Genomic DNA, 23,893 nt, shown 5'->3' with positions numbered 1-23,893 from the left:
TGGAAATGTTTTGTTTACATGGAGATGGAAGAGCGCTTTGCCTTTGGCAGCACAAATAAATAAATAAATAACACTGAAGTCAGCCCATGAGCAAATCCTGACTATCAGAGGGTTGATTTTTATATCTGACACCCAGACAGACTTGGCACTCTGTCAGAAAAAGGCAGCCAACCTTGGATGGCAGCCCAGCAGAAGGATGCTGGCACAACACAGAGCAGTGAAGGTGCAAGTCCAAAATAGCAACTCTCCTTTTCTGAATACAAGACACCTGGCAACCTTGGTGAAATCATTCCTAAACTGCTGGCTTCATCTTATCAGCTCTGTTTTTGTCTTGTCTGAGGGCCAAGTTTATATGTTCCAAGCCACTCTCTCCGCCTCCTACCACCACCACCAAGGCCAGCCTCTGCTATTTGGCAGCTTAATTTTGTAGCCCCAACAAAAGAGTTTTCTGAGCCAGAAGCATCTATTACCAGGAAGAAAGCCTCCTATTTCCAGAGAAGTCCAGTTACAACTCCCACCCTAATATCAGCCACACCCACACCAAGGGGAAAAACAAAACACGGCACCGATTCTAACGTAGGGAGCTTGGAAAGCAAACTGATTTTAATGTGGGATTGTCCGAGAAATATCTGTTCAGTCCTGTAATCACCTGCAGAAATCCAAATAAGAAAGCAGTTGAGCATGTCTAGATTTTACTCCTATGTTTCACCTCAGCTTCAGTATAACCCACATTATCTGGTTACCCTAATGCAAGCATCCTCAACCATATGTCAAGCTTGGGTGTTGCATTTGAGGTAATCTAAAATGGCAAGCAGCCACCATGGATCAAAGTCAAGCACCAGAAAATCTGATTCAAAAGTGGTGGCGGCAGCAGATACCACCACTGACCTAGGAAACACATCCGGCCCAGAGGCAGGTGAGTGATGGGTGGCAGTGGTGATATATGATGGTGGCAACACACAACAGCATCAGGTTGGGGACCAGGCTGGAACCAGGTTCAGGCCATTGCAAAGGACCTCTAAACTCAGACGCCATATCTGAAGTGGAGAGAGCCTATGTGCATTGAGCAGCCAAATGAAAAGAACACATGAAGGAGGAGGGGCCAGGAAATAACGTTGAGCATGGCCCCCCTTTCCCTAATTCAAGTGTACAGTTCTATATTTTCATCAGAAATCTCAATGGTTATTTTTAAACAAAATATATAAGGCAGAACCATTTAAATATCTTTTTGGGAAGTTGGTGCCTGTTCGAATGCATGGCAAGGGTAGCATAATAAAGGAAAATAGTTCTCTTTATTCTTATTCAGTCATTAACTTAGTATCTGGAGACAGGCCAGAAATAAGACACACGGTGCATTGTTGACTCCCCAGATAATACAGACAGTGCTCTCTTCTGCTTATTCGTCATCCCACAAGAACTTCAGAGTTGTGCTAAGGTTTCCTTCCAAGTCTGACTCCACCCTTCCCTTTAAAAAAATGAGACGGTATTACTAAGTTAGGGACCAAAAGCCACACGCCATTAGCTGCAAAAGCACCCCCACCAGTATTCAAGAAAGCATCTTAAGATAAATGGACCTTGGCTACAAAATGAAAGCAGACAGTTATTCCAGTAAAAACCTCACATGGAGCAGCATCTGAAACAGATAACAAATGCAAAGAATTTCAGTACGCTGCATTAGCTTCATCTTTCATCACCTGTACCACTGGGGGAAACGCAGGTGCAGTTTTTCCTCTGTGCACAGGTCTGAGTTATGTGCCACTCCAAATGGGGAGATAAGAAGAACCCAGTGCACATTGGTAAGTAGATCTGTTGGAAAACATGTGCATGGTCAATGCAAACTATCATGACTAGGGAACCCTAGACAGAAAGAATGAAGGCGTATCTGCCACCCAGTGAATTTCTTGATGCATGTGTGAATACTTCCAAGAATTCTGTGTCACTGTATCACTGTACTTGGTGTTTCCACAGCCAGAACTGGCTGGCTGCAAGCATTTTTAGGGCATGGAAACCTTACAGTTAAATAAAGTCCTTTCGCATAGAAGTTCAGTAGGTTAGCTTAAAAAAACCAAAAAACTTTTTGGAAGTTTACCATGACTTTGGTGCTTAGAGGAAAATGCTTGTTTTAATGTGAAGCTGTCTGCTTTTATGTTTTAAGGGTTGAGGATTTCTTTTCTAACCGTTAGATATTATATTTATTGTAGTGCTTTATGTTATCTTGCAAGCTGTGCCAAGGGATTGAACCCTGAGGCAGCACAGAAATTCCAAAGCTACCAGCAGGTAAGAATAAATGAGCTCAATTTGTCTTAATGCATTCCTCCTTGCACATTACCTGAAATTGCGTCAGACAGTGGGGTAGGGTGGGGATGAGCAGTGAACATCTGTATATTCTAAAGCATTGGATGAGGAAAACATGTATTTATTTCTCTGCGGCAGGTTCAAGTGGGAAATATTAGATGGCATACGGCTTAAATTTAAAAGAAAGGGGGGGGGAAATTAATGAATGAATGAAACACTCTCTCTCTCTCTGTGTGTGTGTGTGTGTGTGTGTGTGTGTGTGTGTGTTTCAAGGCAATTAACATAAGAGCCCCACTGGATAAAGCCAACGGCCCATTTAGTCCAACATCGTGTTCTCAAAGCTGCTAACCAGGTGCCTGTGGGAAGCCCACAAGGAGGACCTGAGGGCAGCAACACTCTTCCCACATGTGATTCCTAGAAACTGGCATCGGGAGGCATACCACTGCCGATATGGAGGTAGCGCACAGCCATCGTGGCCAATAGCCATCAATAGCCTGATTCTCCAAGAATTTGTCTAAGCTCCTTTTAAAGCCATCCAAAGTTGGTGCCAATTACCACATCTTCTCTTTTCCTACAATTTCAGTGCAGCCCGATTATGAGAGGCAAATGAAATACAGGGGGGGGGGGGAGGAATCAGATGGCAGAGCCAGATGTTGTTTACTAATTTACCATGCCCAGAATGAGGTACCCATCATTGTGACCTCCTTTTCCAGCAGAGCTGTCAAAATGCAAACCCAACACACAATGCTGTTTATATTTGCCCTGTCAGCAAATAAGGTGTTCCAGATCTAATCAACCTATAAGCAAGCAGAAGCACCTGTGCAGGCTGAATCTGAAGTTCAAGCAAAGTTCAGTGGGTTGTTTGGGCCAGACAAGCTAAATTAAACAAACAGAAAGGGAAGAAAAACCACAACAATAGAGAGGAGGGAAAACAGTGATTTGGAGCACTGAACTGGAATGAGTATGGTCTCTCTCTCTCTCTCTCTCTCTCTCTCTCTCTCTCTCTCTCTCTGTGTGTGTGTGTGTGTGTTTTAAAGTGGGTGAGAGAAAATACCATGAAAAGGAACACAAATTCCAGTTGGAGGGAGGGAGGGAGCAACTAATTCAAAAAAGCCAGATTAGTTTCAACAGGAAAAAGCTCACCAACTTCATACAAGATGATGTAAATCTACAAAAGCTTCTTCCTTTACCTCTTACAAAAACAAACTCCAAAGCCAAAGTGTTCGGAAGAGAATAGAGAGGAACGAACAATGACAAATCACAGAAGGACAGCAATTAATAATGACGGTGAAGGCTGTGAGCGCTGTCTCACTTGCCCAGACACAAAAACCGTTCACTAGAGACTTTGCCAAAAGCAACCCATGCAAAGCTAGCAAGTTCCAAAAGGAGAATGTCAGAAGGGAAGAGCAAGATTTAAAAGGTTTATGCACTCTTAAGGCTTGGAAACGTTCAGATGCTGCTTTACGGTCCTTTGCACCTCGGCTACTTATTAAAAATTACTGTGTCTGAGTTATTCACTTAAACTCACAAATATGATGTCTTACAGAAGGCAGCAAACCAAATTATTCTTTGGGAAATGGGACCTTTTAAAAATTAAAATTAAAAAATCCACTGCTTAGATGATTGAAAACACAACGCAATGCAACACTATTCTATTCCGGATGCATCTGAGTGATGGCATACTATTGGGAAATAATTTGAATTAAAATATTTAGCATTAATATCATACTGCTAGAAGTGACATAATTAAGCTCTTGCTGTTTGGATTATCAGAATATTATATGTCATATGTGCCATATTTGTCAAATTTTAATTTATTTTTCTTGCTCTATTACATTATTGTCATTGTGCGGGGAAGTATTGCTTCTGTTTGTTACTATGTTACGTATTTTTGTGTTTCTATATTGTAAACCGCCCTGTGATGCTCAGCTGACATAAATAATAGCAATAAATAATCACTGTTTATCCTAACTATAATCTATTTTTGCAAGGTGATTTATATAGATGAAATATTATTGTGCAAATTGTTGTGGATCTTTTGTTATCCCCTGAAATAAATCTGAAAAAATACTGTGTCTGCATATGTGCAAGCATCTGTGCAAACTGCCCTAATCAATTCAGCATCAAGCTTTCATGCAATACTTAGGCTGGGGATCAAGATTCTGTTTGAGTTCAACAAGAACAACTTAGAACACATTAGAACAGCAACTGTTACGTATCCTGCAAGGCTTCAGGTGTAATGGATTAAATGGTGTGCCCCTCATTCCTCTGGCTAGATTGTCAGTTGAATATTTCAACTCTGGTGATGAGGCAACATTCTTCACTGCACTTGAGGGCAGCAAACTAGCTTAGGGGGTGCAGGGCAGGTGGTGTGTAACTCCAAACTCAATATCTTCTACCTAATACAGGCACCCCATTCTACCCTATGGTAGGCCCAGCCCGGTTTGATTCATTTGGGTGTTGCTCAACTTTCTACACCCAATTCCATGTTTCAGACTCCATTTGATCATTTTTTCATGAGCTCCCAGAAAGTCAGCTCACCAATTCTACACCACAAACAACAGGCAATTATATGGGCCTTTGTACAAAGTATGCATGCCAAAGACATGGGGGAACAGGGATAAATCACTAATTAAAGATCAGAAGACAAGAGATTATTTATCCTGTGCTATAAGTAACACTTCTAGCTATCGTGAAATGCACGCACCACATACATGAAAATATGTTGGGGGGTTGCTTTTTTTTGCTTTTTTTAGCATATCCAAGTTAAACTTTGAATGTACAGGGCCTTACGAACTTTCTATGTGTTTTATTAAGGATGGATAAATGAATCAGTGTATTTCCAATGCAGTCCGTTCTGCTGTGTTTCCTCAAATTACACGTTTTTGAGCATATTTTTGTTCAGCATAACACATCTTTAAATACGTTTTCAACTGAGAGCTGCACTGGACCATTAAGGAAGTTCAAAAGCTATTGGATAATGAAGGCGTTAGGGAGATGTAGATCAGGATTTTCAAAAATCAAATTCCACACACACAAATGCACCACAGTCACATCCAAATGGTCTCTGCTTGAGTAGGATCTAATCAAAAGCTCCATTCTTAGCACCCTGTTGCCCACATTTGCCAGCGGGGTGGGCATGAGAAAGAAGCCGACAAGCAGTTCAAGAGGACACCAGCAACAGGTATTCACTGACATACTGCCTCTGATCCTGGAGATTAAATATAGCCATAATGACTAAAAGCCACTGATAGCCTTATCCTCCACAAATTTACCTAATCCCCTTTTAAAGCTATATGCACTGGTAGCCATCACTACATCTTGGGGCAGCAACTTCCAGAAATTAATTGCGTGCAGTTTTGAACTCCTCTCTCTTGTCTGACCGGAATCTCAGTCAATTAATGTCATTGAGTAACCACAAGGGCCAATATTGCAAGTAACATTAGGGAAGGATATAAATAAAATAAGTAATACTATAAGAAAGAGAGACAAAAATATATTGATCCTCTTTCTCCACAGTGTGCATAGTTTTATAAAATGCTATCATGTCCCCCTCTAGCCATTTTTGTTCTCTCTTGAAACCCGAAGGAATGCTCCAAGTTAGCACATAAAGAAAGGAAAAGCCAGGCTGAGATCTGGGAACTTCAGACTATTGGGAAACATGTTGTCTTGATGGATGTGAACTTCACATTGGATGTGTGGGATCAGCTCTTTGTTTCAAGTGAAAATTACTCTGAGTAACAGCCAAACTAATACCCTGGGCTGAGGTAAACTTTTGATCTGCCATATTGTATTGCATTTTGAGTTCATTTCATCATTCTTGCTTCCTTTGGTCCAATCCAGTATGTCTGGGTAAGGACTGGGAATACTGTGGAATTAAAATCAATCAGCTGTAGCAGCAGCCATAGTCATAATATTAATGTTTATTTATGACAGGAAAAAATAGTTTTCCATTCTGTCAATATTATATCCAGCTTGAAAATAAAACATAATTAAAGCTATCCCCCTCCCCACAAATGTGGTTTTTGGAATGTATTCCAGCTAGGTCCAGTATTGACATAATGCTTTCTCATTGACTAAGCATAGTTACGAGACCAAGAGCACCTTGCAGGTTCATATCTACCTCTTCTTTGTCACTTGTCCCCACCTCCCATTATTGAAGTAACCACACTGCTCTTTTTATTAACAGTTGTTTCAAACAAGTTTGCAGTGCTGATTAAAACATGAGTTGGCAAACCATGGTTTGTGCTAACTACCGTTATAGAAATCGCCTATACAGATAGAACATTACCCATGTTTAGCTCTGAAAATGAAAAGAGGGTGAGGATTTGCATGTAATAGAAAGGAGGAAGAAGAAATGAGTGCACACATTTGAAAATGAAGGAGGATGAGACAGCAGCACAGAAGCTTGCAGGACATTACCAATTATGGATGCATCAGGTCTCACTGGTACAGCAGAATTTTGTTACGGGGGTATAAACAATGCTGAATAAATAGATGAATGCACAGATCCCCTTAAACAGAAAGGCTATCTTCAAACAACTGCTTACATTCAGAAATCTACTCCTGAAACCCTCAGTGTCACTGTAGATTGACCCCAAAGCTAGTATATTGCCTACTGTTCTACACCCATTTTTAGCCTCTGGATTTCTAATCCACTTTGTGAGATAAATCTCACACGCCACACCATGCTTACGCCATGGGGGCCTGGGAATTATGAATTACTGCCCTGTACAAATCAACCAAATGTCAGCCCAGATTTATTTAAAGAAATCTGAAGTATGACCCTAATCAAAACACGCACGTCATGTTTGGGTCATGTTAAAAGAATCGCATTTGTTATGCTCAGTGAAAGGAAAATAAATAGCAACCTGGGAAGCTACAAAAACACCGGAGAAGAGTTGAAAGTCATTAGTATGGCGACAACAGATCACCATGGAAACATACAAGCCTAACAGCGACTGCATCCACAGAGCCCAGTTCTCATTGCTGCTTCTTTAAACCAGTGAGGGGTGAGGTTCCATGGAAAAAAGAAATCAGCATCAGCTTCTTATACCAAGCAAACTTTATACTGCCAACACTTCAACTTATTCCGCCAAAAACAAAGCTAGGTTGAATAAGGGAATGGGTAGGAACATGGTTGGCAGGAGGGGCTGGGGAAGAGGAGGGGACATGCACAAGAGAACTGAGAAGGTGAAGGGGGTGGGGGGAGCCATCTATCATAGGAAAATAAGCACAGGGAAGAAAAAATCCCAATCTAGGAAGTTTTGACAATCGCAAAGGGACTGAAAATAATTAGGCACTTTAAAGAAGGGTGAAGATCGTCCCCCCGCTTCTGCAGGAGTTTGTGGTTTCACCAAATATTTGGGTTTTGTTGTGTATTTTGTCTGTGCTGCAGATGCTAGGCAAATGAAGTGGTTCTGTCACAGAGAGTAAAACCAGGGCAGTAAGAGCAAGAGTAGAAAATTTAACTTCCAATAGCGACAGAAGGGTTTTATTTAAAAAAATGTTGAAGAGGTCTGGCTTGCAGAGAAAACACGCTACACAGGGATGGGCTGGCAGCTGTGCACACAAGTAGTCTGTTCTCATCTGTCACTGTTTGATCATTACTCAAGAGGCAAAACTGGCGGGGGGGGGCGCAAGCTTTGCAAGTGGAGCATTTATACAGAATACTCAGTGGAGATTCCTGGGGCTGGAGAAGGCAGGAGGGCTCCTCCATCTTCCGCAGGAGGCATTAGCAATACCCATTTGGCGCTGACATTGTGACGAAGGAGGCTGGAAGGAATGGGATTCATCAATACGTGGCACTTTTCTACACACTCGTTTTCCTCAATCACATCAAGGGTTTAAACACAACTCAGGTGGACCCAATCTGACCCCAGTGTTTTGCTTTAACCTCCTTTTAAAGCTGTAAGATACTAAAACTGTGGGAGAAAGAGACCTTATAAAATATATATATTAAAGCTACTGAATTCTGCCCAACACCAGAGCTCTCACGTGGTTCAGGACAAGACATCAACGTAAGCAACCAGAAAGTCTCACTTCACCATCTAGTGGGCAAAAGCCTACACAGCAGTCACTGTGAACACTACTCTGCTGCCTCCATTTTGTGCTTAACCCACAAGCCTCATTTCATCAATCTACATTCTACAGCTGTTTGGATCGAGCTTCTTTCCCGGCCCTCAAAAAATCAACAGGCCAGAGTGCTTGCAGCTGAATAAGTAGGAAGATTTTATTCCACTGGACCAGTCAACATGGGGCGCTTCATACTTTTTCTGTATGTACGAGGACTAGATGTGGTAAATAACATCACATTGGTATTTCCGAACACATATACACCACAGGCAAATGTTGTAGGAAACTCTTAAGGTTGTAGCTTCATCTGATACATGCCTTTAGCACCTGTTTTTCTGACATAATATATAAAGCAGCTCTGAGTGAAATATCCCATCCTCATCCAGAAAGGGATTATATGTAAAACCTTAGATAAAAAGCACACTTAAATATAAATGCATCACATAAAAACTTGGGTACATGTTGGAACTGAGCTCTCCTTGACACCCTCAGATTTCTGTAACAAGATTCGGTGTTACTGCTTTGATATTCCTGGTTTAATCAAAGCAGTTAAGACCAGAAGGCTAGCTGAATCTCTTGATTCAACCTCGCTTAGAGAAACAAACACCACAGTTGGTGAGGATTGCCTTCGCCTATATGATTCAAAGTCTTTTTCAGAGCCCCTCGGCCAAGAATAATCCAGTGAGGGACTACCTGGAACAGGGCATTCAACATCAGCCCTGAATCTTTGGACCTCCCTGCCAAATGAGGCTCAGCTTGCTATTTCTCTATCAACGTTCAGGTGGCTGGCAAAGACAGCTCCTTTTCAAAGAACCTTTGAGTTTCTCTGATCCCTGCTGAGATTTTGCACACTACTCCATGTCCTCTCGTGTGGAGAGGTTGGGTTTTTGTCTCTGCTGTTTGCTTCTGATGCTGGCTCTGGAGCCATGGGGGTCTTTTGAGCAAAAGGCAGGATGAAAGTATTTTAATTAAATTATTACACCATCCCTTCACTTAAGAATTAAAAAAATAATAATTCCCATGTTAATTGAACACACACCAGTCGTGTAGCTGACTATGCTACATAGATTCACCTCATCTATAGTAAGTATGCTATTTTCAAATAATTCCCTTTCCCATGCCTTATATCTTCTAAAACCAGTGCAGAAGCATAACCCATCAAAGAAAATACAAAGAAACACAGAAAGCTGCTGTATATAGAGTCAGGCCATTCAGCTCAGTACTGTCAACTTGAACTGGCAAAAGCTCTCCAGGATTCCATACAAGCTATCTTCCCGCTCTACCTGGAGATAACAAGGATTGAATCTGGGACCTTCTGCATGTGAAGGTAAATGGTCTACCACTAAGCTATGAATGGACTAAAATAGTAATATGATAAAGAGTAGTTTGTTGCCATCAAAAAGAATCATGGATGCCCAGCACTATTGATCTCATTCACAATAATCATGCATGATATTGGTGGTAGACAATGGCACTCCTTAGGGAATGAAAAACTTATGTGGTCCTGCGGTAGTTTGCACAAACAAGCACTTCCTGAGAGTAAGCTTTAAACAGGTAGTTTCTTTTGCAGCTATAGCAAACTGTATGCAATTAGCATTATCTGCTGATCTACCGATAACTGCTGACCTCAGGTTTCAAATGAGGGAGTTCTGGGAAATTGAGGCTATTAGAATATTAATCTGTATGTTTGGTTCCTCTCCTGGCTTCTGCTGGCTCTAGTGTAGATATATCCACATTAACAGTATGTCTGAATGGTTTGGTATATTTGCTGGGAGAAACGAGGTGAAAAAAATTATAAATTAAATTAAAAAGATAAAACAGCTCATGGTTTGCTGTATGTGCGCTAGAGATTTTCATACTTTTCGGCAGACAGTTACTTATTGCCACAGAAAGCATAGCTGTTTTGTAACCTTTCTTCATTTCCTTTATTTCATAAGGTTATCCATTGTTTATGTTGCAATTAGCATTGCTTTCGGAATCAATAAAGGCTTTTGGTTTAGGTGACTAATTTGAACTTTACAGGGCCTGGTGAATCAGGACTCAGCAGCTCACCATCAGCATGCAGAGACGTGTAAATACAATGGTCAGCAGCTAAGGGACACAATGCTCTGAGCACATTTGGAGACAGGCAATAAGCAGGGGAATTGCTTTGCTACATTTTGACCAAACATCCAGTACTACTTATTCTTTTACACAGAATATTCTGGAATACGTCGCTGTTGTTTATATAGAAGTTGTGTGTGTGTGTGTGTGTGTGTGTATGTATATATATATATATATATGTGTGTGTGTATATATATATATATATATATATATATATATATATATGTTGTTCCAATAAGTTGCCAGTGAGACCAGCACCAGCCACCTTGATACTTCTACCCTCCTCTGGAGAACAGATGAGAGAGTCAGCTGTGAATCCCAGAGTTCAAAGAGAATACCCCTTCCCCCTCTGAATTGTATTTATGTTTTAAAATAAAATATCTAAGTACAGAACAAAATAAAAATAAAGTTCAGATTATCTCCTTGTAGTTTTAATTTAGTCCGTGGTCATTGAATTGCTGATTTTGTCCAATTTTTTTCCTTGATACATTTTGTACACTGGTTTATAGCTCCCAGTGTTTTGTATTTTGACAATAAGTGGACATTTGTTGTAAGCGACTCTGAGTGCAACTCATTGTGGAAAAGTGGCATATGAATAGAATTATCAGGCAAAAAAGCAGTGTAACTTGAATTTTACTCAGCCATATTTTATTATTATTAGCCTAACAACAACAACAGTTTTAATTTAGAGATCTGGAAGCTTAGGGGACCCCTATTGAGCAGGGTGGGAGGTAGCTCAGGATGCTGAAATGTGGAAGGGAGGGATCAGCCGTAATCAACTCCCACTGGACCTCAAAAGGAGCCTCTACTAAACTAAAGACCCTTCTCCGCAAACCGAAGGAGTTTTCTATTCACAGAAAGGCAACACTGGATCTAAGCCTGCTGTTATTCTTCAGTTAGATGCCCCACAGAACATAGGGAAGTTGGAAGGAATTCAATGTATATTGCTTACCTTAAATTAAAACACAATTGGTGAAGATGAAAGAAATGGTGTATATAGCACAAAGGGTGAGGGCCTTTGCACTATAGCTATATACTTGAAGGTTTCCATATGATCTGGAACCCTGTATGATGTACTATACACATGAAGGCACCCCACTTCCCTGCAGACTTCTGCCCATTGTGGGTGCAATGTGTAAGGCTATCTGGAGAAACTCCACGTCCTCCTCCCATTGCTTGTAACATGTGATTAGAGCTAGTACCTGCCCTATGCACATTCAAATTCATATTACTGACAACATACATATAAGGGTATATAACAAATATATTTGGTTGGTTGAAGACAGACATTGTTTCCCTTCTTCTGTACTTCCCCTGCCCACAAGAAAAATATTACTTAGAACACCATATGCTCACTAAGTGATATATTAAATAGTTAAAGTCAAGGAGATATCCAGGTAAATTGATCAGGACTTCCAATACATTTGCAGGGATCAGCCAGGTCTTTCTAGTCTGTATATTTCAACCACTGTACTATACTAAAGTCCCTAACAGGACAATCTCAGAAGCCATGGCCTGCTCAGCACTCACTCACAAGACCAGTTTCAATGAGTGCACAAGTTGGCTGATTTCTAATACTGAAGAGACATTACTTGGATTGCTTCAGAACAACTGGCTGATTTCAATGCATTTCCTTTTCCTGCTTAGTTTACTTTGCATATGAGAGAACCCATGCTCAGAAATTTCCCTCTTCACTCTTTCCACACTATTTACAGCTTAAAAAAATTATGACATTCATCCAATTGTGCTTTTTGTGAAGTCAGCACAGCGGCCGACATCCTGCAGAGAGGTTTGCTTCTGCTTTGTATATTCATCTAGCATTTTAATTTTTAAAGTGAGAACTCCTTTGTTCGACACTAATGCTATCTGCCTGCAATTCTGCTGAATGTTACTGTAAGCAAGGTGCCAGCTGCTTGTGTGGGTGGCTCTCGAAGAACTACATATGCTGTACAATGTCCCCCTGAAGTCATTCATATCTTCACAGCTTCCTGTACTATAATAGTGGGGCAACTTAAATTGTTTGCTATGAGGGTTGTATACGTTCTGCAAGTCTATCATACAAGTGAAGAATCTGGTATTAAGCACAGAGTATGTCATTCCAACAATCTCATGTTTATTTTTGTAAAGATGATCGGGGGCGGGGGGATTCAAGCACGTTTTCCCCGAATATTCAAAGCTCAGGGGTCAAATTGAAAGCTTAAATGCAACAATTCCTCCCCTGGCCTTTAAAAGGTTTTGTGGATTTTGGAAAAAATGGACTGTTTCAAGAAGTGGCAAAAAGATATATCTAAATTTGTCTGGCAGGGCAAGAGGCCCAGAATTAAATTTAAGATATTAACGGATTCAAAGGAAAGAGGGGGGTTTGCCCTGCCAGACTTTAAACTTTATTATGAAGCGGCAGCTTTCTGCTGGCTGAAAGAATGGCTACTTCTTGAAAACACAGACATTTTGGATTTGGAAGGGTTTAATAACATCTTTGGGTGGCATGCATATTTGTGGTATGACAAGGTTAAAGCACATAAAAGTTTTAAAAACCATATTGTCAGAAAAGCACTACTAAATGTTTGGATTAGATATAAGGACCTGCTGGAAAATAAAACTCCAAGGTGGCTGTCGCCAATGGAAGCTAAGGCAGTGAAAAAGTTAAACATGGAGTCGAAGTGGCCAAAATACTGGGAAATCTTGGAAAAGGAAGGGGATAAATTGAGATTGCAGAGTTTTGAGAAATTAAAAGGGAAGGTGAGAGATTGGCTGCACTATCATCAAATAAATGAAGCGTTTAAATTGGACAGTAAAATTGGCTTCCAGGTGGAAAAATCAAAATTGGAGACAGAATTGTTAGAACCCAGTACTAAGAATTTGTCAAAAATGTATAACTTGCTGCTGAAATGGAATACACAAGACGAAACGGTTAAATCAGCTATGATTAAATGGGCTCAGGACATTGGTCATAATATTTTGTTTGCTGATTGGGAGAAGTTGTGGACCACCGGGATGAAATTTACGGCATGTAATGCTCTGAGAGAAAACATTATGAAAATGATATATAGGTGGTACATAACCCCAGTCAAGCTTGCAAAGATTTACCACTTGCCTGATAATAAATGTTGGAAATGTAAAGAAAAGGAGGGTACATTCTTTCACCTTTGGTGGACGTGCCCGAAGATTAAGGCATTCTGGGAAATGATCTATAATGAACTTAAAAAGGTATTTAAATATACTTTCCCTAAGAAACCAGAGGCCTTTCTCTTGGGCATTGTCGGACAGGGGGTGTTAAAGACGGATATAACTTTCTTTTTGTACGCTACAACAGCAGCTAGAATACTTATTGCAAAGTACTGGAAGACACAAGAACTACCCACACTGGAAGAATGGCAGATGAAGGTGATAGACTACATGGGCCTGGCAGAAATGACGAGCAGAATCCGAAACCAGGGAAGAGAAGCAGCGCAAGAAGAATGGAAAAAGTTCAAGGACTATTTAAAGAAATACTACAAAATTAATGAAAGCTAGAATGATGTTGGACTGGAAAGTAAACGGTTACTATTAGCAAGGGTTAAGACAAGGAGAATAAGGAAGATTAGATTAAATTTAAATTAAAATAAGGGAAGATTTGCTGAGTAATTGATAAGAATTTGGAATACAGAAAAGGGAGGCATGAGGAAGTCGGGGAAGAAAGGTATAAGAAATTAAGATATGAAATGGTACATGTTTTTTGTTTAGTTTTTGTTTATGTCTGTTTATGTATTTGTTATATGTTTGTTATTGTTATAAAAACCTTTAATAAAAATATTTTTTAAAAAATAAATAAAAGGTTTTGTGGATTTTGAAAGGAGACAGAGAGATATGACGCAATGGCACAACAATGTGCTTCCATTTTTTTCTTAATAAACAGCCTTTCTGCATTAAAACAAGTGAACACATTTATAGGGGGGGATACATTGAAGATACAAAAATCCAGTAAATGGGTGAGGCCACAATTGACCTGAGCCCTTTCATTGGGGGTGGGAAAGCTATGGCTCATGGGTTGGATGTGAGCCATGAGGTTTCCCTATGCAGTCTGCAGCCCCTCTTCCTCACCCATGCAGGCTCCAACAGAAGGGTTTCTCCCTACAAGTCTAATTACTACATGGGGAATATGGATATTCACAGTAAACCGTGTTTTCACCTGTGAGCATATGCATGAGTGCTGTACGTGTCTATGGCAGACTGTATGGGCTGTAATACATATCCATTAGGAGACATTAGGTTCTGAAATTTATCAGTCTTCAGCAGCTGCTGACTTGGCAGATTTCAGAAAGTTTCAAAAATGGCATACTGTATTGTGATTTTTGTTCCTCCCCTCCTCTGTCTCTACAGCAGCATTAAGACAATGTTTGAACTATTATGGGCTACATTCTGCAATTTCTCAGGAACATTGACAGCAAGAGCTTTCTCACTATCCTAGTAGCACAGGAGATGAAATATTACATCAAGTATTTAATCAAAGTCTCAAAAGGGGTTATTTACAAGAAAAACCCAAACCCTTTCTTATTCAAGCACTCTTTCTTACCGGTTCCCGGCCATCCATGGCCTCCATCCAGAGCCTTCGATCTTCTTCAGAAAGCGCCTGCATTGTGATCACTCCAGGCCTGCAGAGATTGATGCAATGATACTGTGAATAACAGGTCTAAGAAGATTAAACTCCAAAGTGACTAGGGGTGGGGTGGGGGGTTGATAGGAACAGGATAAGGCCCACTTCACATGATCTAGGAACCTGCACATTTGCTTGTTCACACTAAGTCATGGTTAGTGTTATATGCCAACTGGGTGACATTCAGCAAAAGCTGTTATAATGCATCTTTCCATGTCCAAATGCAAGCTTAGGAACAACTGGAGGAGACACCCACTTCAGTGAAAAAATAGGGGGCCAAGACTAGGATGTCACTAATAGCAGACCTTTCCCTCAATAGCAAATGTTTGTTGTTGTTGTTGCTGTTTAGTCGTGTCCGAATCTTCGTGACCCCATGGACCAGAGCACGCCAGGCAATCACAAATCTGCATGGTTGTGCATCCAAATAAAACTGAAGGTGGGTTGGCAATCCATTGCACCCAAATGTGCTAACTAAACTTCACAGACAGACAACCAGCCAACAACTCTCACTCCTTGAAATCCAGGGATTTTAGGGTACTGTCACAGTCTGACTAGGCAAGTACTTAGGGCTGCTTCATGCAAAATGTTTTCCTGTACGCTTCAGGAGAACCAAGTGGCACAGAGCATGTAGATAAACTGTGTTATTTCTAGGTATGCATTCAAAGAGAAACAAATAAATATGTTTAGATTCTAACAAATACCTGATAATGCCAAAGAATGCAAAAGTCTATTTCATCAGTAATACTTTAAGCAAAAATGCCTGAAGAATCACCTAAAAGAAGTGAAAGTTGCAACGAAGCCAGCTCCAAAGACTGTTGCTGTGTGTGAAGCCCCTAGTTATTAGTAGAAAATTTACATATATCATAAAAAATGGCATTTGGCCTCTGCCCTAGGCAATAGAGAAAGAGTTTAAGAATTCCATATTCTAATCCTGTGATATTAGAAAAGGGAAATCAGATGGCAAGGGAATAATAATTATATACACAAAGCAGCTCACACAATTTACCCAGGAAAGGACACAATCTGTTCTGTCTTGTAGTACATTTAGATAATAATCTAGGCATATTGTGTGTCATTTTTGCTAATCTCTTTGTGCAGAGAATCAGTTGATGCTTACAGGCTTAGTATTCTAGAAAAATATACCTAAAGGAAAATTACTTTTCAGCCAATTTGAAATGTTGTACTGAAAATTAAACAATTCCATGGGGTTTTTTCCTAGTGTAAAAATACCTTTCTAGAAATACCAATGTAACCTTAAATTGGTAAATTCACGCTATATGCTCTTTGCCAACAGAAATTTAGACAGCTTACAAACTGGATTATGCAAATTCATGGAGGATAAATCAATGGCTAGTAGTCATGATGGTTAAATACTGCCTCCAGGGTCGGAGGCAGGAGGTCTCTGAATACCAGTTACGGTACAAGGGGACAACAGTGACAGAAGATTGCTGTCCTCATGTGCTGCTTGTGGGCTCCAAGAAGACATCTGGTTGATCCACTTTTCATTACATATCTTTAGGAACCAGGCACACGCATTCCTCTTCTCCCAGGCCTTTGGCTAATTAAACAAACCATGGTCTTTTAAACTGTGTGTGAGAGGGGATTATTGTTTGTTACTATGGTATGTATTTTAATTTGTTTAAATTTTTTTTTTTTAAATATTTTATTTAGGATTTTCTTGTTTTACAGAAGTGTAATGCCTCGTATTTTTTTTCCCCCATGTAACATTTTTACAAATCCGTTTCCTTTGTTGAGGCATTAGGGGGGGAAGAAAAAAGAAAGAAAAGAGAAAGGGGGGGTGGAGAGAGGGAAGATGGATGGGGGTGGGGTCGGGTGGCAGTGTTTCTATTATGCTTAGTGTATGTAGAGTTTGGTGTCAGCGTTGTTTGTGTTGTTCACTTGTGTTCCTTTGGTAGTGAGAGAGTTTGGGGTTGGCGTAGGGTGTGATTGTTTGTTTGTGATTGGCTGTGGTGATCTTTGTTTTCGTGTGTGAGTGAGGTGGGTGGGTGTTTTGGATCAGGTTAGCCATATTGATTTGTATGCTGTTGGTGGATTATTGTCATTGTCTTGTTGGGCTGTGTATGTGATAAAGGGGAGCCATACCGGGGTGAAGGTGTCTTCTTCTGTTTGTCCCCGTGTCAGTTTCAGTTTATTAGTTAATTTTTCCAGTAGGGCTGTTTCCCATACTATTTGGTACCATTGGTCCATGCTTACTCCTGACAGGTCTCTCCAGTGTCTGGTTATGGTGTTTCTGGCTGCTGAAAGTAGGTGGGTTATGAGTTCTTTGTGGTGTAAATGGGCATTGTTGTCTTGGAAGATGTTTAGTAGGGCCAATTCTGGGGTGAGATCTAATACTTGTTTAGTTATTTTACATATTTCTCGTATGGCTGTTGCCCAGAATAGTTGGATTTTGGGACATTCCCACCACATGTGGAGGTATGTGCCTGTGGAGGTGCACCCTCTCCAGCATTTTGGTGAGGTTCCTGGGCGTATTAGCGCTAGTTTCCTTGGTGTTAGGTACCACCTGTAGGTGAGTTTCAGTGTGAGTTCTTTTCTTTTCGTTGATATGGATTTAAAGGGAGGTTTAGACCACATTCTGGTCCATTGCGTGGGGTTAATCTCATAGCCTATGTCATTCTCCCATTGTTTTTTGATTGCGTCTAGGGGGTTTGTGGGGTTTTGGAGTATTATTTTGTATATTGCGGATACCGTCCCTTTACTGTTTCCCTTTGTTGTTAGGAGGAGGTTTTCGAAGGTTGTCAGGGGCCTAGTTGCTGCTAATTTTACTGTTGGGTTGTTTAAGAGGGCATGTAGTTGGTGTTGTGTTAGCCAGGGCATTTGGGTGTCTTCTAGTTTGTCTTGTATTTCTTGTGTTGACAAAGGTTTGTTATTTTTATAAAAGTCTATTAGGCGATATAAGCCTTTGGTTCGCCAGGTTTTTATCTGGAGGTTTTGTGCTGCATGGTGGAATAATGGGTGATACGCCAGGGGGATTAGTGGGGATGGGGTTGGGGATAGTTTGCCTATTTGTGTTTTCCATGCTTTGAGCATGGTCTGTGTGTACCTGTTGAGTGTTGTGGGAATTTTCTTTAGTTTGTTTGGGAGGAGTGGGTATGCTGTGGTGCAGGTATTTTCAATTGTGTCCCTCTCTAGGTGTACCCATTGTTTTGTCTCATCTTTGAGTATATATGGGATTATATGTCGTATTTGGTTGGCAATGTAATATGCTTCTATGTTGGGGATTCCCCATCCTCCTTCTGAGGTGGGGAGGTGCAGGCATTTGGGGCTTATTCTTGGTTTTTTATGTGAGAAGATAAAAGAGTGTAGTTTCCTTTGCCAACTGCGGAGTTGGGTTGGGGGGATCCAGATTGGGAGGGTTTGGAATAGGTAGGTTAGTTTTGGGAGTGTGATCATTTTGATCATGGCTATTTTGTCTGAGAGAGTGAAATTCATGTTATTCCATCTCTTTAGGTCTTTGTTAATTTGTCGCCACAGGGGCTTGTAGTTGTGGAGGTGCAGTTTATTGAGGTTTCTGGTTATTTGTACCCCTAGGTATCTGAACTTGGTGTGGCAAAGTTTTATTTTGGTGACCTTCGTGAGTTCTTTTTGGGTGTGAGGAGGGGTGTTGAAGCACATAGCTTCTGACTTTGTGAAATTTACCTGTAGGCCCGACACCATTGCAAATGTGTTGAGTTCTCTGATTAGGGAGGTTGCTGTGCTTATGGGGTCTGGTGTTGTGACCATTAGGTCATCTGCAAAGAGCCCTAATTTATAGGTTCTGCCTTTTATTTCCACTCCCTTGATGTCTGTGGCTGCTCGGATGCGGATTGCTAAGGGTTCCAGAGCCAGGATAAATAAGAAGGGAGACAGTGGGCATCCTTGTTTCGTGCCTCTTTGGATAGCTATAGTATTAGAATCCATATTATTAGTTCTGCATCTTGCTGAGGCTTGGGAGTATATTTGTTTGAGGATTTGTAGGAAGTTGGGGCCAAATTTCATGTTAGTTAGAACTGCTAATATGTATTTCCACTCTAAGCAATCAAAGGCTTTGAGGATGTCTAAGGACATAATTGTCAATGGGAGTTTGGTTGCCTTGCTGTGTTCGATCAGGTTCAGTAGTTTCCTGATGGGGTCTGTTATATTGCGGCCAGGGACAAAGCCAGTTTGGTCTGGGGCTATTAACTTGTGTAGGAAGATTTTTAGGCGGTTGGCCAAGATTGATGTGAATATCTTGTAGTCTTGGTTTATTAATGAGATTGGGCGGTATGATTCTACTTTGAGGCTATCTTTTAGTGGTTTTGGGATGGAGACTATTTTGGAGTGGGTCCAGGTTTTGGGGATGGGACCCCCTTTTATGATGTCGTTGAATAGGCGGGTCATGTAAGGCATCAGGGGTTCTTTGAATTTCCTATAGAATTCTGCTGTGAAGCCGTCTGGGCCTGGGGCTTTGTGTGGTTTCAGATTTTTGAGGACTGCATCTATTTCCTCTGGGGTGATAGGGCTGTCCATGAATTCCTGTTCCTCATCAGTTAGGGTAGGCATGGTCAGTCCTGCTAGAAATTTTTTTATTTCCCTCTCTGGTGGGTTATGGGAGGTGTATAGGTTGGAGTAGAATTCTGCAAATTCTGAGATTATTTCTTTGGGGGAGAATGTTATGTTGCCGTCTTTTTTGGTGATGCAGTGTATTCTTGTTTTGAGTGCTTTTTTCCTACATCTATTTGCTAGTAATCTGGAGGTTTTCCCTCCATATTCATAGAAACGTTGTTTAGAGTATAGAATGTTGATCATTGTTTTGTTGATTTCTAAGGAGTCTAGTTCTCTCCTTTTTTGTTCTATGAGTTTGAGGAGTTTTTTAGATCCTGTTTGTTTGTAGCGTGATGAGAGGACTGTGATGTCTTGTTCTATTTTGCTAATTTTTGAGGTGGTTTGTTTTTTAAGGAATGTTTTCTCTTTTATGCAAGCTCCTCTGGTGACCGCTTTCATTGCGTCCCATAGGAGGGGGGTTGTTATATTGTCTACATCGTTTTCCTCGAAGTAGTTTTGGAGGGTTTTTGTGAGATTCTCTCTAATTTGTTTGTTTGTAGTTAGGATGGGGCTGAAGGACCATGATGGGGTGGTTTGTGTTCCTTCTCCTATTTTAACGATGACTTCTACTGGGGCGTGATCTGTGATTTTAATGTTACCTATGTTTGTTGATTCCACTGAGGGGATCAGACCCTGTGTGAGTAGAATGCTGTCCAGTCTGGACACTGTATCATGGCGTCCCGATTGGAATGTATGGCTGATGTCTCCCGGGTTTTGCTCACCCCAGATGTCATAGAGACCCCTGTTTTTTAGCAATTTTAGTAATTTGTAAGAGTTCCTAGTTGTTGGAGGTTTCCTTCGGAGGAAGGTTGCCCATGGGGTTGTAGGGTGGATATCTTTCAGGGATATGCCTTTCATATTTAGATTGAGGTCCCCTCCTAGGATTGCTTCCCCTTCAGAGAAGGAGAGGAATTTGTTTAGTGTCTTCTGGAAGAATTCTAATTGTTTCGCGTTTGGGGCATATATGGAGCCGATTGTCAGTTTGATTTTGCCGTCTAGTGTCCCTTTAGCGAAAATGAATCTGCCTTTTTTGTCCTTGAGGACTGTTGTGGCAGTGAAGTTCAGGTCTCTACTAAGTATTATGGCTACACCACGTGCTTTCCCTGAGCCTCGTGCGACCCACTGTTGACTGAAGCGGGGGTCGCTCAGGAGTTTGCTGCCTTTGGGTGGGTTGTGTATTTCTTGTAGGAAGGTGATGTGTGGTTTCATGGTGTTTATGTATGAGGTGATGCGCTTTCTTTTGATGGGGTTTCCCAGCCCCCTCACATTTAATGTAATTGCTTTAAGGTTAGCCATCTTGCTTATCTATTATGTGGGGTGATTCCCTGCCAACCCGTTCGGGTTGTCTTGTGTCTCTCTCTTCGTGTTGTTTAAAGAACCAGTGGGGTTGCGCTGACCTAGGGTGTGGTGGGTGGGGGGCTAGTGGGGTTAGAGTAAGATTTGGGTTAAAGAGTAGGGGGTAAGTTGTGGAGAGTTTCCTATATGTAGTCATATAGGTGTTTGTTTGGGGTATTTGGGGCCATCTGGCATTTAGCCGGTTGGTCCTAGGTCTCAGCTGGTGTGGAGGGCCGTGTTCAAGGACAGGCCATCCCCCCTGTTGTCTGCGATAGGGGGTGATCAGCGAGACAGTGTGAATTGACTTTGTAACGTCGCTGTCAAGTATAAGGTTCATAAGCAATGTTGCCAATGTTTTGAGCAACATTGTTGGTGTGTTGGGGTGGGGATGTGGGTGCTGGTACGCTCTGGTGCCACCATAGTGCTGGTTGGGTGTCAGATTTTAGCCTGATTGTGGGTTGTGTTATTGAGGTTGGAGTTGTTTTTCCTTAGTATGGAGTATGGGGATGTTGAAGGTGTGGGTGATGGGGAGTGTGGTTGAGGTCGTCTGGACTGGTGTTGGGGTGAGGATTTCTGTGGGGGTGCGGGGCTGGGGGGGATGTTGATGGTGTTAACTAAATCTATGTTTTGGAGGAAAAGAGGGGGAAACGGGGGGGAATCACCAGTCCTTCAGTTTGTGGTTTTTTCCTGGTTGCTTCATTCAGCTGGGGTTGTTGTTGTAGGGTTGTCCATCTGCGATGAGTTGGTTTGGTTAATCTTGGTCTGGTTTCTTGTGTCGTATGGCCGGCGGGACGGTTCTGAGCATGATGCTTGCCTGTATTGGATTGCGTTGTTGTGCCGCTTCTGTTGTTTCTTTTTCTTCTGTACCGTCGTCCAGTTGTTTGTTGTTGTTTCCTCATGGTTGGGGCTGTCACTTGGTGGGTTTGTCGGTTGCCATTCCGGTGGGAGGTCGAGTTCAAGGTTCTTTAGTAGTTGCAGGGCCTCAGATATGTTGGTGGCCGTGTGTTGTGTTGTATTAGTTGTTACAATGAGGCGGAAGGGGAAGCCCCATCGGTATTTGATCCCTGCTTGTTGGAGACGCTGGGTGCATGGGCGCAGGCTTTTCCTCCGGTTTAGGGTATCCTGGGATAAGTCCTGTAAGGCCAGGATGGGGGTTTCTCCATATCGAAGGTTGGTTAAGTTTCTGATGCTGTTCCATACCTCTTCCTTCTTTTTGTAGCGTGTGAAGCATACAATGATGTCTCTTGGGGGGGCGCTGGGTTTTGGCATAGGTTTTAGGGCTCTGTGAGCCCTCTCCAAGTCATCTGCCTCAAGTTTCAGGCTTGGGATTATGTTTTTCAGCCAGTGTATAATTAGGTCTGCTGGGCTTTTCTCCTCTGTTTTTTCAGGAAAGTTGCGGAAGCGGATGTTACAACGTCTATTGCGGTCTTCAAGGTCGGCTTGCTTAATTTTCATCTCTCTGTGTTCTGCTTCCATTTGGTTTACCAGTTCGTCCAGTTTCTTGTTCACACGTGCATTCTCCTCCCGGTATTGCTCTATTATTCTTTCTTGCATTTGGTTCTTGTTCTCTAGAGCTTCCACTTTGGAGGTTAGATTGTTGATTAGTACCTGCATGGGAGCCATTGTGGCCTTCAGTGTTTCTTCTAATCGTGCTTCTAATCTTGCTTCCATTTCCCTCAGGTCTCGTTTCGTTACTGGGCGGTCATCATCTTGAAGGGGAGTTACGGTCTTAGCGTTGTTTGCCATCTCCCTGGTTGGTGGCATCTCAGTCTCCCTAATGGTTTTGGTTTGAGGTTGGCTTGGCATCCTCTTGGAGTAGAGCGGTGGTTAGGAGTTGTGGCAGTGGTGGTTCCTGAGTATTGTTGGGTTGCTAAGCTGATCAGGCTTTGGCTGGTGGCTTGTGCAGAGCGTTTGGATTAGGTGGTCATTTGTGTCACTTCTAGCCTGTGTTTCAAGAACTTCTGTAGGGCTTCTGTAGTTGCCTCAGCGGTGCCGCCAAAGCGGGGGGGGGGCAGGTAAGAAGATGAGTAGACTAACGGACAGACAGTTCATATAAAGGGAGGGGGTCAGCAGGTAGAGATGCAAAAGATTAGGGGGTGGGGCCAGGGGAAATATTTGTTTCGGAGGGGGTTGTATATACCCCAAAGGGGTGCTGTACTGGGGTCCAGTTAAGGTGGAAGTTGGGGTTGGGAGTGCACTCAGAAGCAGAGACAGACAAATGGGCTATATGTAAAGGGTGGAGGGAGTAAAAGGAAGAAGAAAGAAGAAGGGGGGAGCCGGGGGGGGGGGGAGAGGAGAGATAGTACAATAATATCAGCGGTAATAGATTGCAGCAATAGTTTTAGCTATGGTATGAGGGGGGCAAAGTATGATACAGTGATTTGAATGTGTGTATGTGTTTCCTTTAGGGGAAGGGGAGGGGGAGGGAGAAAGGGAGAGAAAAGGAGAGGAGGAGGGGGAAGGGTGGGAAAAGGAAGGAGAACAAAGGAGAGGGGAGAGGGAGGGTGAACTGTGGGAATGGTATGGGGGAAAGTCTTATTTTAAAAGAGGGGTGGGGGGAGAGGGCTCCCCCCTCGAAAACAATCTGGCGAACAGGCTAAAAAAAAAGGGGGGGTTGATTTTTTGAAGTAAAGGGGATAGAAAGCAAAATTGGGGATGGAAAGTGAAAGGTGGGATAGAAGGAAAAAATGAGGGGTGAAGAGAGAGAGAGGGGAGAGAAAAAAGGAAGAGAAAAATGGAAGGGGAGAGTTGAGGGGGAGAGTATCAATAGCAATAGCAGTGATATGGAGAAAATTTTTGTTTTAAAAGAGAATAGTGGTCGTAGCGGGGGGGGGGGGGCGAAGGATTCCCCCCTCAAGAAGAAGCTGA

General features: G+C 41.9%; 1 protein-coding gene across 12 annotated transcripts in view; it reads right to left on the bottom strand.

The window, feature by feature from the left end:
- The window catches only part of ARHGAP26 (Rho GTPase activating protein 26), a 205,830-nt gene that overhangs the window by 103,630 nt on the left and 78,307 nt on the right, over positions 1-23,893 (bottom strand). For all 12 annotated transcript variants that reach the window (XM_083600216.1, XM_083600209.1, XM_083600214.1 and 9 more), the window contains one exon: positions 15,026-15,104. In XM_083600216.1, coding sequence (XP_083456342.1) covers positions 15,026-15,104 — 79 coding nt within the window. The remainder of the gene's footprint in view (positions 1-15,025; positions 15,105-23,893) is intronic.

Source organism: Podarcis filfolensis, assembly GCF_964270895.1.
Source record: "Podarcis filfolensis genome assembly, chromosome: 2".
NCBI classification, from domain to species: domain Eukaryota; kingdom Metazoa; phylum Chordata; class Lepidosauria; order Squamata; family Lacertidae; genus Podarcis; species Podarcis filfolensis.
Note: the sequence above shows the minus strand (reverse complement) of the source record. Positions and strands in the feature narration are given on the sequence as shown.